A 14,687-nucleotide genomic window follows, 5' to 3' on the forward strand; every position below is an offset into this window, starting at 1 on the left:
TGTCACTTGAGTTCAGGCTGGTGTTACCTCATATCAGGCATAGACACAGAGGTCGGTGATGGTGCATTTGGGGAGAGTTGCGTGCATAATGCCGGGCAGCGACAGTCATCGGGAGGAGTTGCGTGCCTAATGCCGGGCAGTGACAGTGATCGGTGGGGTTTTTATGCCTAATACCGGGCAGCGACAGTCATCGGGGGGAGTTGAGTGCCTAATACCGGGCAGTGACAGTGATAGTGATCGGTGTGGTTTTTATGCCTAATTCCAGGCAGTGACAATGATCGGGGAGAGTTGCGTACCTAATGCCAGGCAGTGACAGTGATGGGGGGGGGGGGGGTTATGCATAATTCCAGCCAGTGGCAGTGATCAGGGGAAAATACATGCCTAATGCCGGGCAGTGACAGGGATCGGGGGGAGTTGCATGCCTAATGCCGGGCAGTGACAGGGATCGGGGGGAGTTGAGTGCCTAATGCCAGGCAGTGACAGTGATCGGGGGGAGTTGCATGCCTAATGCCGGGCAGTGCCAGGGATCGGGGGGAGTTGAATGCCTAATACCGGGCAGCGACAGTCATCGCGGGGAGTTGCATGCCTAATGCCGGGCAGTGACAGGGATAGGGGTGGGGTGGGGGGGTGGGGGGGGTGGGGGGGAGTTGCATGCCTAATGCCAGGCTGTGACAGTGATCGGGGGAGATGCATGCCTAATCTCAGGTAGCGACACTGACCAGGGAGTGATGCGTGCCTATTATCAGGCAGCGACACAGCTGTCGGGTGTGATGCGTGTCTTATGACAGACACGGTGTAAAGAACAAAGCTGGGCGGGCCTTTGCTCGGAGAGCCCCGTGTGCATAATCAGATTCGATTTCCCTCCCTCATTTCACCGAAAACTTGACATGATTTGGGACACCAGGGACAAAGCTCAGTGCTCCCCCCTGTATGCGCTCTTGGTGTGGGCCTACTTGGCTCATGTCAAAGGCTGGCCCTGGATCGGCCAAATGTTTGGCTGTGATGCAAAGGTCAGGAGGTGATACACAACTAAAAGTGACAGAAAGGTCCGGGGGAAGGGCAAGCCTATCTCGAGCATGATGACAGTGGGCAGGGTAACCACACCTGAAGCAGGCTGTCCGGAAGTGACATCGGTCAGAGTGAGAGGAATATGCTCTAAGGTGGAGAAGGGAGATACTCAGTGGCCTTCACTGTGGTATCTGATGTTGCAGGGAGCTGGCACTGCTAATCCTTAGCTCTCAGGGGTGAGAGAGTACAGACTGACCATATTTCGAAGCCGTGGGGTTGGCAAACGGGAAGTGCACTCTTTTGTGATTGTTGCTCTTGCATTGCGATAGTATTGCCAGCCTTTTGCCCTCAAGGTTGAGAGTCACAGCTCTGAGGGCTGAACTAGCGCTGGCCCTTGGCTCTGGAAGGTGAGAGAGTAAAGATGAGCCATATTGCTGAGTGACGGGAGAGCGTGGGAATCCTTAGTCAGTACCCCCCCGGTGGCGCCCACCCTTGTCGCAGGATAAGGGATGCTTCTAACGCTCGAGGGCTTCGTGGCTTCTCGGCCTCCGCTTCTGATGTCGCAGTAATCGCTGTGGCTGAAAGTTTCCGCTCGCAGCAGCAGGTGAGAGACAGGAGTACATGGAGCTGTCACATACCAGTGCCCACGCTGACGGCTTGATGTCCGGCTCCCTCACTAGCCCGTCTTACAAGTGCCCAGCATCTTATGAGCCGAGTTAACACGGATTCCTCCGCTGCCCGAGAGGGCGGCCCCAGGTCATAGTCCATTCTACTTCTTGAATTACTCGTACATTGTTTCCCGCGTGTGCACCGTGGATGGGGAATGGGTGAGGGTGGACGGTCGTTTTCTTTTTGTTGCCCGTGTGTCTTAACCATGAATAACTGATGTTCTTTCCTTTTCAAGGTGCCAACCCACCTCTGTAAAATACTTATGTTGTGCTTCTGATTTCAGTCTGCAGGCTCTCCTCTAGCCCCCCTGGGCAGCCTGGCACCCATCCGTGGTCTTGTGGATGTGTCTCCTAATGGCATTCGTGGATCTATGAGCAGCAGCAGCGTGGGCAGCTCAGGAGGGTTTGAGTCGCTCCTCGCTGGGGCACCAGGGGTAATGTTCACTTAATTCTTGTAACTGTGTCTCACTTAATTCTTCTTACTGTCGCTGAACTGGCCTTAACTTGTGTGTGAGATTTGGTACTGCTACCTGAACTGTCCCTGCTGGCATGAAGGAGGTCTCATAAGTCTTCAGGTCGGCAGACTGGTTGTGTGGTTCCACTCTAAGCATGACCACAGCTGGCACTTGAACTTAGGGTATTGAACAATTGTGGGTGGAATACCTGAATTAATTTCATCCATCGATAACTGTCCATGGCTGCATTTGAGACCATCGTATTTCGCTCAGTGTGCCACTCCAGACAGAGACCAACAGTATGCAAATCAGCCTTGTTCCTGCTCCCTAAGGGATATACCAATCCGAACTGCCAAGCAAGCACCCCTTCCGAACCGAACACAAGCAGCCTCAGACCGATTTCGAACTCGTCAGTGAGCTATAGCCTGGGTCCTGAGCATAGGACCGACATGTGGACAAACCATCACACGTGACGCGCTTCACTGAGGAAAGTAAAAAGTGATAGACTGAATGTTTGAATTAATGTCAGCCACTGGGGATCACTTGGGCTACGTTGCCGTGTGTCCTTCTGCAGAAAAAGCTAATCATGACCATAACATCATTTTGTTCATTGTCCAGTGCAAATTGGCATTTCCATAGCAAGTGTTGCTAATAAACTACCCAGTCATACGTGTATCATCCTTGTAAGGACAAAGGGTTGAGTCTGCCCAGCAGTGATGCAAACCAGTGATCTGTCAAATACTCACAGGTCTCTGGGGCTGGTGTTTTATTCCACTAAGATCTAACCCTAAGCCAAAATTGAAAGAGCTTATTGGTATAGGTACTGCCCAATTAGTGATTCACCCTGTTATGGAAGATGAAACTATCTCCTGTCGGGACTATGTCAGCACTATGTCCTGTCCCGTTGGTTATGCACATATTTCTGCAGGAAATGCTCAGCTCAAAAGGTTAACTCACTGGTACAGGCCCTAGTGGTTTGCCTGGCTTTGGAGCACAGACCAATGTAAAACAAATCTTCACTACTTGTGGATGTTAGCACCAGTGCTGCGGAGTGGTCATCAAACAGACAAACCTAAGTAAAACAGGTTGAATCAATGCAGCAAGGTACAATTTCACTGCACCAGTGCACAGTTAAGTGTATTAAAATAGGCTTTGCTGTGGAACCAGCATTTAGTGTATATGAGGGCGCCTTCTTCTGAGTTCAGCTATGTCAAAAATATCCACATGGTTTTAACTTGTCTTTCTTCAGATTCGCTATTTAGGCTACATAGGTTATGTCTTGTTCCTGGACTTGCCGTACCTGTGCCCTCAGTCTCTCTTCAACGTTGTCTGTTCACTGCTTCTTACTACGAAATTAAAAGTCTGTGTCCAAGCAACATATCTGTCTGTCTGTCTACCTGTCTGTATGTCTACCTAAAACACTGTTATTTATTAAATGCCACATATAGCTAGAAAGTAATCAACATTGTTCGGAATAAAAGGAAAAAAGACTGACTACCTACACTATTTGAAAATATGCTGTGTCTTTTCTGATATTAGCGGAGTTGGACTGAATAAATAGATCCTCCTCCAGGTCTCTTAATCAAGATTTAAAGGTTAGTGGGCGTATCCAGCATAGAGAAAAACAGCTTTCTTTACACAGCCCTGCATCTCTAACATTTTGCAGTAATAGGCATTCTAGAACATTGAAGATGTCGGCTTGGGATTTGAGTTGCACTGAAACATCATTCAGCGGATGGCCCCTTTAAATCCATCTCTAGAGGTATTAAGTTGTAGTTTACTGGAACTACTGAATTCCTCGCTAACCCAAATAGTTTGTGGTGCGATCACCGTGCTGTGCTTTCTGCTTTGGAGTTTGAAACCTGTAGCCATAGACAGAATAATCTATTAAGAGGCAATTGCATACCCAGAATTAAACTACTTTTCCTCTGCCGTCATTTTGAGTTATCTCTTTTGTTTGCAGTCATCTGCTTTGCTGGGCAAGCCCAAGACCTTCACAAAGAGCACCCTCGGGGGCAGACAAGAGGAGAGGATCTCGTTGGGGCTACCTGGACTGGAAGAGGAAGACGAGGAAAGGGATGATGATGATAGTGAAGAGCAGGTGAGTCCGCCAGGCAGTTGATCAAGGAATTTTAAACATAATTGTTGATGGCCTTTCCCTCAATGCCAGTTATCAACCAGTTTGTGAACATTAAAGGGAACCAGCAGATATTAAAGTGTCTTCCTCCAGGACAAAATTGATGACTCCGGCCTTTACTATTATGGGCATTAAAGACAAAGACTGGTGGCTCATTGAAGAAGCGAGAATTCCTGACCGGCTTCTGAATGTAAAGTTGTCTCTTGGTTGACTACTTCAAGCCCTTTTAGCTTTTCAGTAAAGCTGTCAGTTTGTTGTGACATCTCCCCGATTTTACACACAAACCCATGCTTATTCATTCTTATGTTGGTGGTGATTGACTTTACTTTGCCTCAGTGCCTGGCTCTTGGCCTTTTTGCAATGTGCTTGTGTAAGGAAATGCCTCCTTGGCATGGTTACCCCCTGACTTTTTGCCTTTGCTGATGCCAAGTTATGATTTGAAAGTGTGCTGAGGCCTGCTAACCAGGCCCCAGCACCAGTGTTCTTTCCCTAACCTGTACCTTTGTCTCCACAATTGGCACACCCTGGCATCCAGGTAAGTCCCTTGTAACTGGTACCCCTGGTACCAAGGGCCCTGATGCCAGGGAAGGTCTCTTAAGGGCTGCAGCATGTCTTATGCCACCCTGGGGACCCCTCACTCAGCACAGACACACTGCTTGCCAGCTTGTGTGTGCTGGTGGGGAGAAAATGACTATGTCGACATGGCACTCCCCTCAGGGTGCCATGCCAACCTCACACTGCCTATGGCATAAATAAGTCACCCCTCTAGCAGGCCTTACAGCCGTAAGGCAGGGTGCACTATACCACAGGTGAGGGCATAGGTGCATGAGCACTATGTCCCTACAGTGTCTAAGCAAAACCTTAGACATTGTAAGTGCAGGGTAGCCATAAGAGTATATGGTCTGGGAGTCTGTCAAACACGAACTCCACAGCACCATAACGGCTACACTGAAAACTGGGAAGTTTGGTATCAAACTTCTCAGCACAATAAATACACACTGATGGCAGTGTACATTTTATTGTGAAATACACCCAGAGGGCATCTTAGAGATGCCCCCTGAAAACATACCCGACTTCCAGTGTGGGCTGACTAGTTTTACCAGCCTGCCACACACCAGACATGTTGCTGGCCACATGGGGAGAGTGCCTTTGTCACTCTGTGGCCAGGAACAAAGCCTGTACTGGGTGGAGGTGCTTCTCACCTCCCCCTGCAGCAACTGTAACACCTGGCGGTGAGCCTCAAAGGCTCACCCCCTTTGTTACAGCGCCACAGGGCATCCCAGCTAGTGGAGATGCGCGCCCCTCTGGCCACAGCCCCCTCTTTTGGCGGCAAGGCCGTAGGAGATAATGAGAAAAACAAGGAGTCGTCACTGGCCAGTCAGGACAACCCCTAAGGTGTCCTGAGCTGAGGTGACTCTGACTTTTAGAAATCCTCCATCTTGCAGATGGAGGATTACCCCAATAGGATTAGGGATGTGACCCCCTCCCCACTGGGAGGAGGCACAAAGAGGGTGTAGCCACCCTCAGGGCTAGTAGCCATTGGCTACTATCCTCCCAGACCTAAACACACCCCTAAATTGAGTATTTAGGGGTGCCCAGAACCGAGGAAGATAGATTCCTGCAACCTGAAGACAAAGAAGGACTGCTGACCTGAAGCCCTGCAGAGAAGACGGAGACACCAACTGCTTTGGCCCCAGCCCTACCGGCCTGTCTCCCCACTTCGAGAAAAACTGCAACAGCAACTCGTCCCCCAGGGTCCAGCGACCTCTGAAGCCTCAGAGGACTACCCTGCATCTAAAAGAACCAAGAACTCCTGAGGACAGCGGCCCTGTTCCAAAGAAACTGCAACTTTGCAACAAAGAAGCAACTTTTAAAGACCACACGGTTCCCGCCGGATGCGTGAGACTTTCCACTCTGCACCCGACACCCCCAGCTCAACCTGCAGAAAACCAACACTACAGGGAGGACTCCCTGGCGACTGCGAGCCCCTGAGTAGCCAGAGTTGACCCGCCTGAGCCCCCACAGCGACACCTGCAGAGGGAATCCCGAGGCTGCCCCTGACCGCGACTGCCTGCTTCAAAGAACCCGACGCCTGGTAAACTCACTGCACCCGCAGCCCCCAGGACCTGGAGGATCCGACCTCCAGTGCAGGAGTGACCCCCAGGCGGCCCTCTTCCTAGCCCAGGTGGTGGCTACCCCGAGGAGCCCCCCCTTGCCTGCTTGCATCGCTGAAGAGACCAAGAGACCCCCGATTCTCCCATTGAAACCTATTGCGAACCCGACGCCTGTTTGCACTCTGCACCTGGCCGCCTCTGTGCCGCTGAGGGTGTGCTTTCTGTGCTGACTTGTGTCCCCCCCAGTGCCCTACAAAACCTCCCTGGTCTGCCCTCCGAAGTTGCGGATACCTACCTGCTGGCAGACTAGAACCGGGGCACCTCTATCTCCATTGAAGCCTATGCGTTTTGGGCACCACTTTGACCTCTGCACCTGTCCGGCCCTGAGCTGCTGGTGTGGTAACTTTGGGGTTGCCCTGAACCCCCAACGGTGGGCTACTTTGGACCCGACTTTGAACCCTGTAAGTGCTTTACTTACCTGTGAAACTAACCAATACTTACCTCCCCCAGGAACTGTTGAATTTTGCACTGTGTCCAATTTTAAAATAGCTTATTGCCATTTTTGCCAAAACTGTACATGCTATTGTGATGATTCAAAGTTCCTAAGATACCTGAGTGAAATACCTTTCATTTAAAGTATTGTTTGTAAATCTTGAACCTGTGGTTCTTAAAATAAACTAAGAAAATATATTTTCTATATAAAAACCTATTGGCCTGGAATTGTCTTTGAGTGTGTGTTCCTCATTTATTGCCTGTGTGTGTACAACAAATGCTTGACACTACCCTCTGATAAGCCTACTGCTCGACCACACTACCACAAAATAGAGCATTAGAATGATCTCTTTTTGCCACTATCTTATCTCTAAGGGGAACCCTTGGACTCTGTGCATGCTATTTCTTACTTGGAAATAGTACATACAGAGCCAACTTCCTACAGCTTGTGTTTTCAATAGCTGCTGCACTAAGAGCACCACCAGTATTGATCCTGGCAGACAGCCAACTAACGGGCAATAATGTATAGTACTGTCTTCCTATCCTCCACCACCCAGCCATACCCAGACGTAGATGAGCACCCCAATGTTACCTGCTTGGGAGTGAGATGGCATCTCAACTGGTTGTGCTGTGATGGCTTGAGCATGTAGGTTGTGGTATCCACTGCCACGGTTTGTACCAGGATCACTTGATAAATAAAACACAGGGTGGAAGGATCCATCATCACTGCTCATGCTGTGATCGCTCACTGCATGCAGGTTTGCTGATTGATACACCCCTATTCATGGTGTGATCAAAGGAGTCATGTAGGGTTGGAGATGCCTCTTTCCATGTGTTGAGATTGCTTAATTCATGTAAGGTGGGGGAATGTATTGTCCCTGCTCCAGATGCGATCAAACATTGTTTGTAGGGTGAGGGTTGACAGTGTGGGTTCTCAGGTTCTGATAATTCTATGTATCTAGGGGTGCATCATCGCTGCTTTGCTGCCAATAGTCAGTGCACATAGAATCGTGGATGCATCCCTACTGCTGCACGTTTTGAAAACCCAGTACTCTTAGCATGGAGGTTGTGTTCACTGCTCTGCTGTTATTGTTGCATGCATGTTTAATGAGGTGCATTGCTGGTGCATGCTACAATAGTTATGTGCATCTCTAACCCTGAGTTGGCACAAGAAACCTTCCTTTTTTTCACACCCACCTCAATCTTTCCAATGTTTTTGACCTTGTTGTTTGCTTTTTCTGGCTTGCTTTCTTGTACCTTTTTACTGGGCATCTGTGATGTCCACCTTCAGTAGGTCTCTTTGCACCTCCCTCCTCACTCCTATACTATGTCTTGGACAGTATAAAACTCTTCCTTTATCTCACTCTGCTATCATTTTCCCCAGCACTTCAGCTAGGTCCCCTGTTCTTTTCTATCTATCCTCCTGCTCTGGCCTTATTCATCTTGTCTCTGGACTGTGCTCAACTTTTTTTTTTAAACAAATGTTAGAGCTATGGTTCTCCTCCTTTGACTCTTTCTCATAGCAACATAAACAATGTGGCGCCTGTCCCCATTTCCTTAATTGTAATAAAGGCAAAACCAAGATCTTGTTCTTTCCTCCCACACTTCTCCTCATGTCTGCCTCCCTATTTTGTCTCTTTAGTGTTCTCTTTATTTCCCCTCTCTCTGCCCCTTCAACCTCCCTTCATTATTTGCAACTATACAGCCTGCAAAAAAACGATATTTGTCTTCCTTTCTAAGCTAAGCTACTCATCACAACTCTTCTTTTCTCACATCTTTACTACTTCTGTTCTGTTGTTGTCGCCATCCCTGCCCCTCTTCCCTCGGTTTTCAACTCATCAATCCAACTCCTCTTCTGTCTTTCTCCTTTTGCCTCTGTCAGCTTTCCATTTGCTTCTCATCTATGGTCATCATTTCCTTCCTTTCATCCCATTTTGCTTTTTATCTAATCCCATTTAGTATATTAACAGGCCTGCTCCGCCTGATGTTTTTCCCCTTATCACTCTGTATGTTCCCTCTTGCTGTTAACATTCTGCTTCACAGTTTCTTCAGAGGAATACGAAAAATTGATAGGTTGAATGCTTGAATTTCATCTCAGCCACTGGTAATTACTCCGGTCACATCTCAGTCAAAGGATTTTTTCCTACCATGCCACTTCAGGCACGAATCAGCCATTTGCAAATCTGCCTTGCTTTTCCACCAAAAGGAACAGTCCAGATAGAAGTGCCAGGATGGGTTCCCCTCTGAACCACAACGCAAGCAACTCCAGATCAGTTTCACCCTATCTGTGACTTGTCTGCCACTTGTTACCCGTGACACAATGAGTGCGGGAGTCATGTCTTGGCATATCTGTCACACATAGGCTGTTGCACTAGGAGCACAAAATAGTGATTGATTGAATTCCTGAATTTATCTCATTCACTGGTAATTATTCTGGGGCCAGCTCAGTCAATCTTTTTTGCCAGCCATTCCACCTCAGACAGGAACCAGCCATATCCAAAACGGTGTGGTTCTTCTTTATTATGAACAATTCTGCCTGAAATGCCAGGCTGATCTGGTAGTGTTAGTTTTTCCTTTTAAAGGCGTCCATCCCTGGCAGTTCGAGATGGACTGTTCTGTTCCCATGAGCACTAGGGTCAGTACTGATTGGTCTCTGTCTAAAGTGACATGGTGGACGTAGAACAGCGGACTGAAATGTGGTCCAAGCGGTTGCCAGTGTCTGAGGTTAATTCAAGCACTCCTTCCATCACCTTGTTGTTTGTTGAATTTGTCACAGTTTCTTCTGGCATCTCCCCATCGTCCCTGAACTCCATCCTGTATGCTTTGAACAGTCTCCCAACTGGAATGCTGTCCCTCATTTAGTTTGCTCTTTCTCATTGAACAATCGTATTGTTCCCTACTAAGAGGCCATATCTTCTTCCTGTTTCTTTCCATTGTTAATTTAATTCTGCTAGCGGCAATTCTTTTTGAATATTTGTGTCACTGTTTATTGTACTTTTACAGCATTGATGAAAGCACCATATAAATAAAATAAGTTGCTGCTACTCAAGCAGTGGTAGGTCAATGTATTTAGGGCAGTGAGATGCGCCTGGACAGCTTGTGCTTTGATTTCAATATATGCATGGAAGGTGGACTACTGCGTTTCCACTATTTGTTTTGTACTTGCTCTTGCTCTATTTATGTAGCGATGGCTTTGCATCACTGCTGCTTGTGCTGTGATAACTTTATGCATTGGTGGTGGCAGGATATACAGTGCATGCTTGATTCAAGTTGGTTGTGGATGCATCGTCAGAGGTTATGCAGTGGTAGTTCTAGCAATGTATGGAGCAGTTGGATAGTTACTGTTTGTGGCGTGATTGTTGATGCATATAGGGTGGAGGTTGTATATCACTGCTTGTACGATCATTGCTTATTGCACATAGATTCATGACTGCATCACCATTGTCCTATGTTGATCAATTAGTGCTTGTATGGTGAGGGTTGATTTATTGCTGCTTATGTTGTAGATCTGTGCATGTCGGGTCATTAACACATCACTGCTGCTTGTGCTGTGATTGTTTGATATAAGTAGGATCGAAGGTGCATCGATACTGCTGGTGCTCTTCCTGATTTGTGCATGTATTGTTGCAAATGGCTACTGCTTATGCTACAATGGATGCATAGACTATGCATACCCCACCAATTGTAGATTAATATTGCATGGACAGTGTCTGACTTCCATTTGAAGTGCCCTGACTTTGCCTCTGTCCTTTTCTTGCAGAGCCCACGGGGGTCAGCAAGGCTCCTTAAGAATTTGCACATGGACATCGGTTCTCTAGGTGGAGGCTTCGAATATGAGGTAAGGTTTTCATGTCTCCACTACTCACCTGTGTGTGATCATGCAGGAAGACTGGCTGCTGCCATAAATCAGCTTCTGTGTGTGCCTCCCACCTATGAAACTACTAGAAGCGGGGTCCCTTGCCTCATATGCGAAGAAGTGGGTTACGGCTGATTTAATAATACTCGTTGAAGGGCGGTAGGAGGTTTGGCAAATGGCTAAGAGCTGATCTCAAATGGTAGAGAACTAGTTCTGATTAAGACATTTCAAGGCCACTCTTCCCCAACTTCCTTCCTCCCTACAGCATATTCTTTGTTTCCAAAAGCACCCACTTTCAGATCATGTTGGTAAGCAGACTAAACTCTTTTTGTTGGAATTGCCCTTTGCACCTAGTCTGAGATCCTGCCTAGGGCCAGTGCCAGACTTGGACTGGTGTAAACTGCATTGAATTAAATGCTAGTCAGAGTCGTTCTTACCATGACCTCAGTGTTTTAAGCTCTACTGCAGTCAAACCATGCAGAAGGAGGATGTTCACTGAACATTCAGTGGGAACACATGTCTGGGACGGGGTGGCTGAGAGTGAGAGGCCATGCGTGATGACTCCATTCCATAGTGCATCTATAGTGGCGTTACATTTTTGCTAACCTCACCTGCATTGCTGAAGTCTGTTGACTGTGGAGTGACTGGTCTCAGTGCTCTTCTGTCACAAGCTCCTTGTGTGGTATTGTCTGCCATAGTCTTGTGTCCCTGGCTGACAGAATACATCAGTACCATTGAGAGCCACAGAATGTCAGCAGGAAACCATCCATCTCTCTTTGCTCAACCAATGTGTGGATCCAGAGTCTCCTATGTATGTCATTCAGCTACAACAAATGTGTTGAGGACACATGATCCTACAAAGCTGGAAGTGTCTCGACATGTAAGTTGATTTTGGAAGTAGGTTCAAAGAAAAGCAGCCGTATTATGGTGAATTTGTCTCATTGCTGTTGAACATTGGGCATTAGAGTCCAGTAAAATTCCACTTAAGTTCATTCCAGCACTGATTTCACTTGTGCACATTTTGCCTGCACTTGCTCTTCCTTGTGTATCTAGTTAGTTGGTGATTCCACCAAGTAACTTGGCAGCTTGCCTTTTTATCCTGTGGGAATTTCTTTTTTCACCTTGTGTTTCCAGAAATGCTATTTTTGGTGCAAAAGGGAATGATTTGAATAGTGGCAAAGGGAAATGCTTTCCTCATACTTTCTCTGAGGCCTAGTGTTGGACAAAAGCACCCACCTGAGGGTAAGTAGTTTCTGCCTTTGAAGAGTTGATCCACCAAAATCAGCAGAGTTTTTTCTTTTTGTGGGCATCCTATGCCGATTGCTTCATATAGACAGCGCCTTATGTTGTGGGAGGATTTGAACGTAAGGAAAGTAGCATAGCCTTCTTCATTGCTCACCTTCCTGCTGTCATATATGACCATGCACAGAAGTATTATACCTTCATTTCCTGTAATAGCTTGTTTTCCATGTTTCGGTGAGAATGTGAAAATTGCCATTAGGGTTTTTTTTGGGGGGATTTATTTTACTATGCACCTAAGTATAGTAGTTAGTGATAGCTAGAAATGGGCATTTTGAGGAATACACTTTAAACTGAAGCAGTCCTGTATAGCTCACCAAGGAGCATTGATTGTTTATCTTCACAATTAACAAATAATGTATGCAAGGGCTTGGAATTGGGAATGCTCAACAATTTGGCATTTTTGCCACACATCCGAAGGCCATACGGATGTGAGCAGATGTGATAGATTCTCCTTTTCACCTGCTCACTTTCAGCCACAATTGTGGGAACGCCACTAAACACTTCACACTATAGGCAGCCACTGAGAAACAGCACTTTTGGGAAAATGCACCACAATATTCGCCTAATTTCTTCAATTACAAGGTTTTAAAATATTTATTAAGTGTGGACATTAGTCACTAATGACCATAGACATAACTTCAAAACCTATCAATTGGATAATTTTTTACAGAGATTTCAAATATCATTACATACGAAATATTGCAGATACATATAAATATGATTTATAATCTTAGTTGCTATGTTTTCTGAAAAATGCACCTGGCTCTTGCTACTAGATTTGAGGAAATGTTCTGTAGATCATGATCAAATTATCAAAAATAGGTCAGCACACTGTTTTATGCACTGAGTATTTGCATGAAGTTGATTGTTGAGCTTTGCACAAAAGGTTGTAGCATGTATTGTGCAGTGAAATGTATAAGCTATAGTATACACTCAAGGCTGATAACTATTGATAGGTTGGGTGTAAACACAGTGGCTGTATATTGCCCCCTTAGGAGACAGAGGAACTGGAGGGGGTGGCTCCTGGCACTCACGAGGATGAGGGTACAGAATCCGAGCTCCACCATCTCAGGGATTCAGAGGAAGATGCAGAGAGTCTGCGAGAGGTGACTCAACTGTGCCTTCGGTAGCATCTTTGGCTAGTGCCAAGTTGTATCCGAAGCCATGTGTGGTTAAAGGTTAACTTGAGTGCTGTGTGATGGGAGTCATTGTATAGTGTTTACTGCCCCTTCCTGTGAGGGCATGCGTTTATGTAGTATGCTCGGCTTGTATTAGCTTTGTACCCATCACTGGGTCTGATGTTAGTCTGTGTGTGGGTGCAGTCTTTTTTAATTTTTCTAGCTGTATTTTTTGTGCAGAAAAATTAAAGTAGAAGTTACACAGTACATGCATCTCAGAAGTTTTGTATAACGTCAAGCATATCTATTTCTCTGTCACCGAGTGTGGTGTCTCTTTTCTATGATGCTGATTTCTAGGTTTGGCTCAATTCTCCCACTCTTTTGTATCATACAGAGCACTAGGTTTGTCTCCATTCTTTCTCTCGGCTCTAAACATTTGTTGTTCACCCTCTGAACAAAGACCTGAGCTGTGCAAATTGTTATCCTACAACGAGTGTATAGTTCCCTCTATGCTTAGAACAGGTTAGCATTATGGAATGTAAGTGTCTTAATGATTAGCTAAGATGCAGTAAGTGATGGCTTTGTCTGGGGGTGCTGGATTCAATCAAGAACACAATTTAGGTTTCTGAAGTCCCTGAATGTTGGTCTGTTGCCAAGAGGAAGATGATTCTAGAGCTTTGCAGCAGATGTTTGGCCTAGCAAAGTGACTAATGGCTCAGAGCTACATAAGTCTTAAAGTATTTAAGGCATGGTAACATAACCTCAGACTCTAAGAGCCATCAACATCAATAGAAAGTGCACACAGATATGCAGATGGCTACAGATAGATGGTCTGTTAAAATGAGCAGAGCCAGGGCAAATGTGGTCCTGTAACTTGGTGCCTTTACCTAAATGTTTCTCCAGTAACCAGAAGTACATTGAGTTGCTTAGTTTGCTTTAAGCATTGTATCAGATGGGCATATGCATGTGTGTTCCAGATTTGTGTGGTAGTCCTTGTTGAAGAAACAATTGTGGCAGTGAGGTACTGCCTGTTTGTGCTCAATATACATGGGAGTGAGCGAGCTAGATGGAAGTGCTCTATTCTTCATCAGATGTCACCGGGCATGGGTGGTACTAAGCTGTGAGACTTCTTGAGAGGAATGTGATGCACTGTTTTCTAGAGAGAGAAGGAAACCACAAACTTGAGATCATTAAACTTGGGATCGTTTGGTCTTCGCTAAAAGGTGTTGCACCTTAAACCTGTGCATTTTATATTGCCTTCTCACCTCTGAGGTCTTGAGGCATTGATTTCCAGATTGTCTTCATTCCGGAAATGACATGATCCTTGTCCTACCTCTGTATTTCACTCCTAGAGGCACTTGAGTGTGACAGAGTACACAGATGATCTGCAAGGTACTCGACTAACTGGAAATAAACATGGAGCTGCAGAGCCATCGTTCAGAACTGAAGTTCCTTGTTCTCAGGAGATAGGCTGGTATGAGGTTCTTGGACTGTGAGCATAGGTCAGACTGGTCATGTTTAATAAATGACAATGTTT

The 14,687-nt window shown here is 46.4% G+C and overlaps 1 protein-coding gene across 4 annotated transcripts in view; it reads left to right on the forward strand.

Annotated features, from left to right (window-relative positions):
* The window catches only part of CEP164 (centrosomal protein 164), a 393,961-nt gene that overhangs the window by 115,745 nt on the left and 263,529 nt on the right, over positions 1–14,687 (forward strand). For 3 of the 4 annotated variants that reach the window (XM_069224719.1, XM_069224720.1, XM_069224718.1), the window contains 3 exons: positions 1,961–2,110; positions 4,095–4,232; positions 10,635–10,712. In XM_069224719.1, coding sequence (XP_069080820.1) covers positions 1,961–2,110; positions 4,095–4,232; positions 10,635–10,712 — 366 coding nt within the window. Of the gene's footprint in view, positions 1–1,960; positions 2,111–4,094; positions 4,233–10,634; positions 10,713–13,027; positions 13,139–14,687 lie in introns of all 4 variants that reach the window. The other variant, XM_069224717.1, reaches the window with a different exon arrangement.

Source organism: Pleurodeles waltl, chromosome 3_1 (genome assembly GCF_031143425.1).
Source record: "Pleurodeles waltl isolate 20211129_DDA chromosome 3_1, aPleWal1.hap1.20221129, whole genome shotgun sequence".
NCBI lineage: Eukaryota > Metazoa > Chordata > Amphibia > Caudata > Salamandridae > Pleurodeles > Pleurodeles waltl.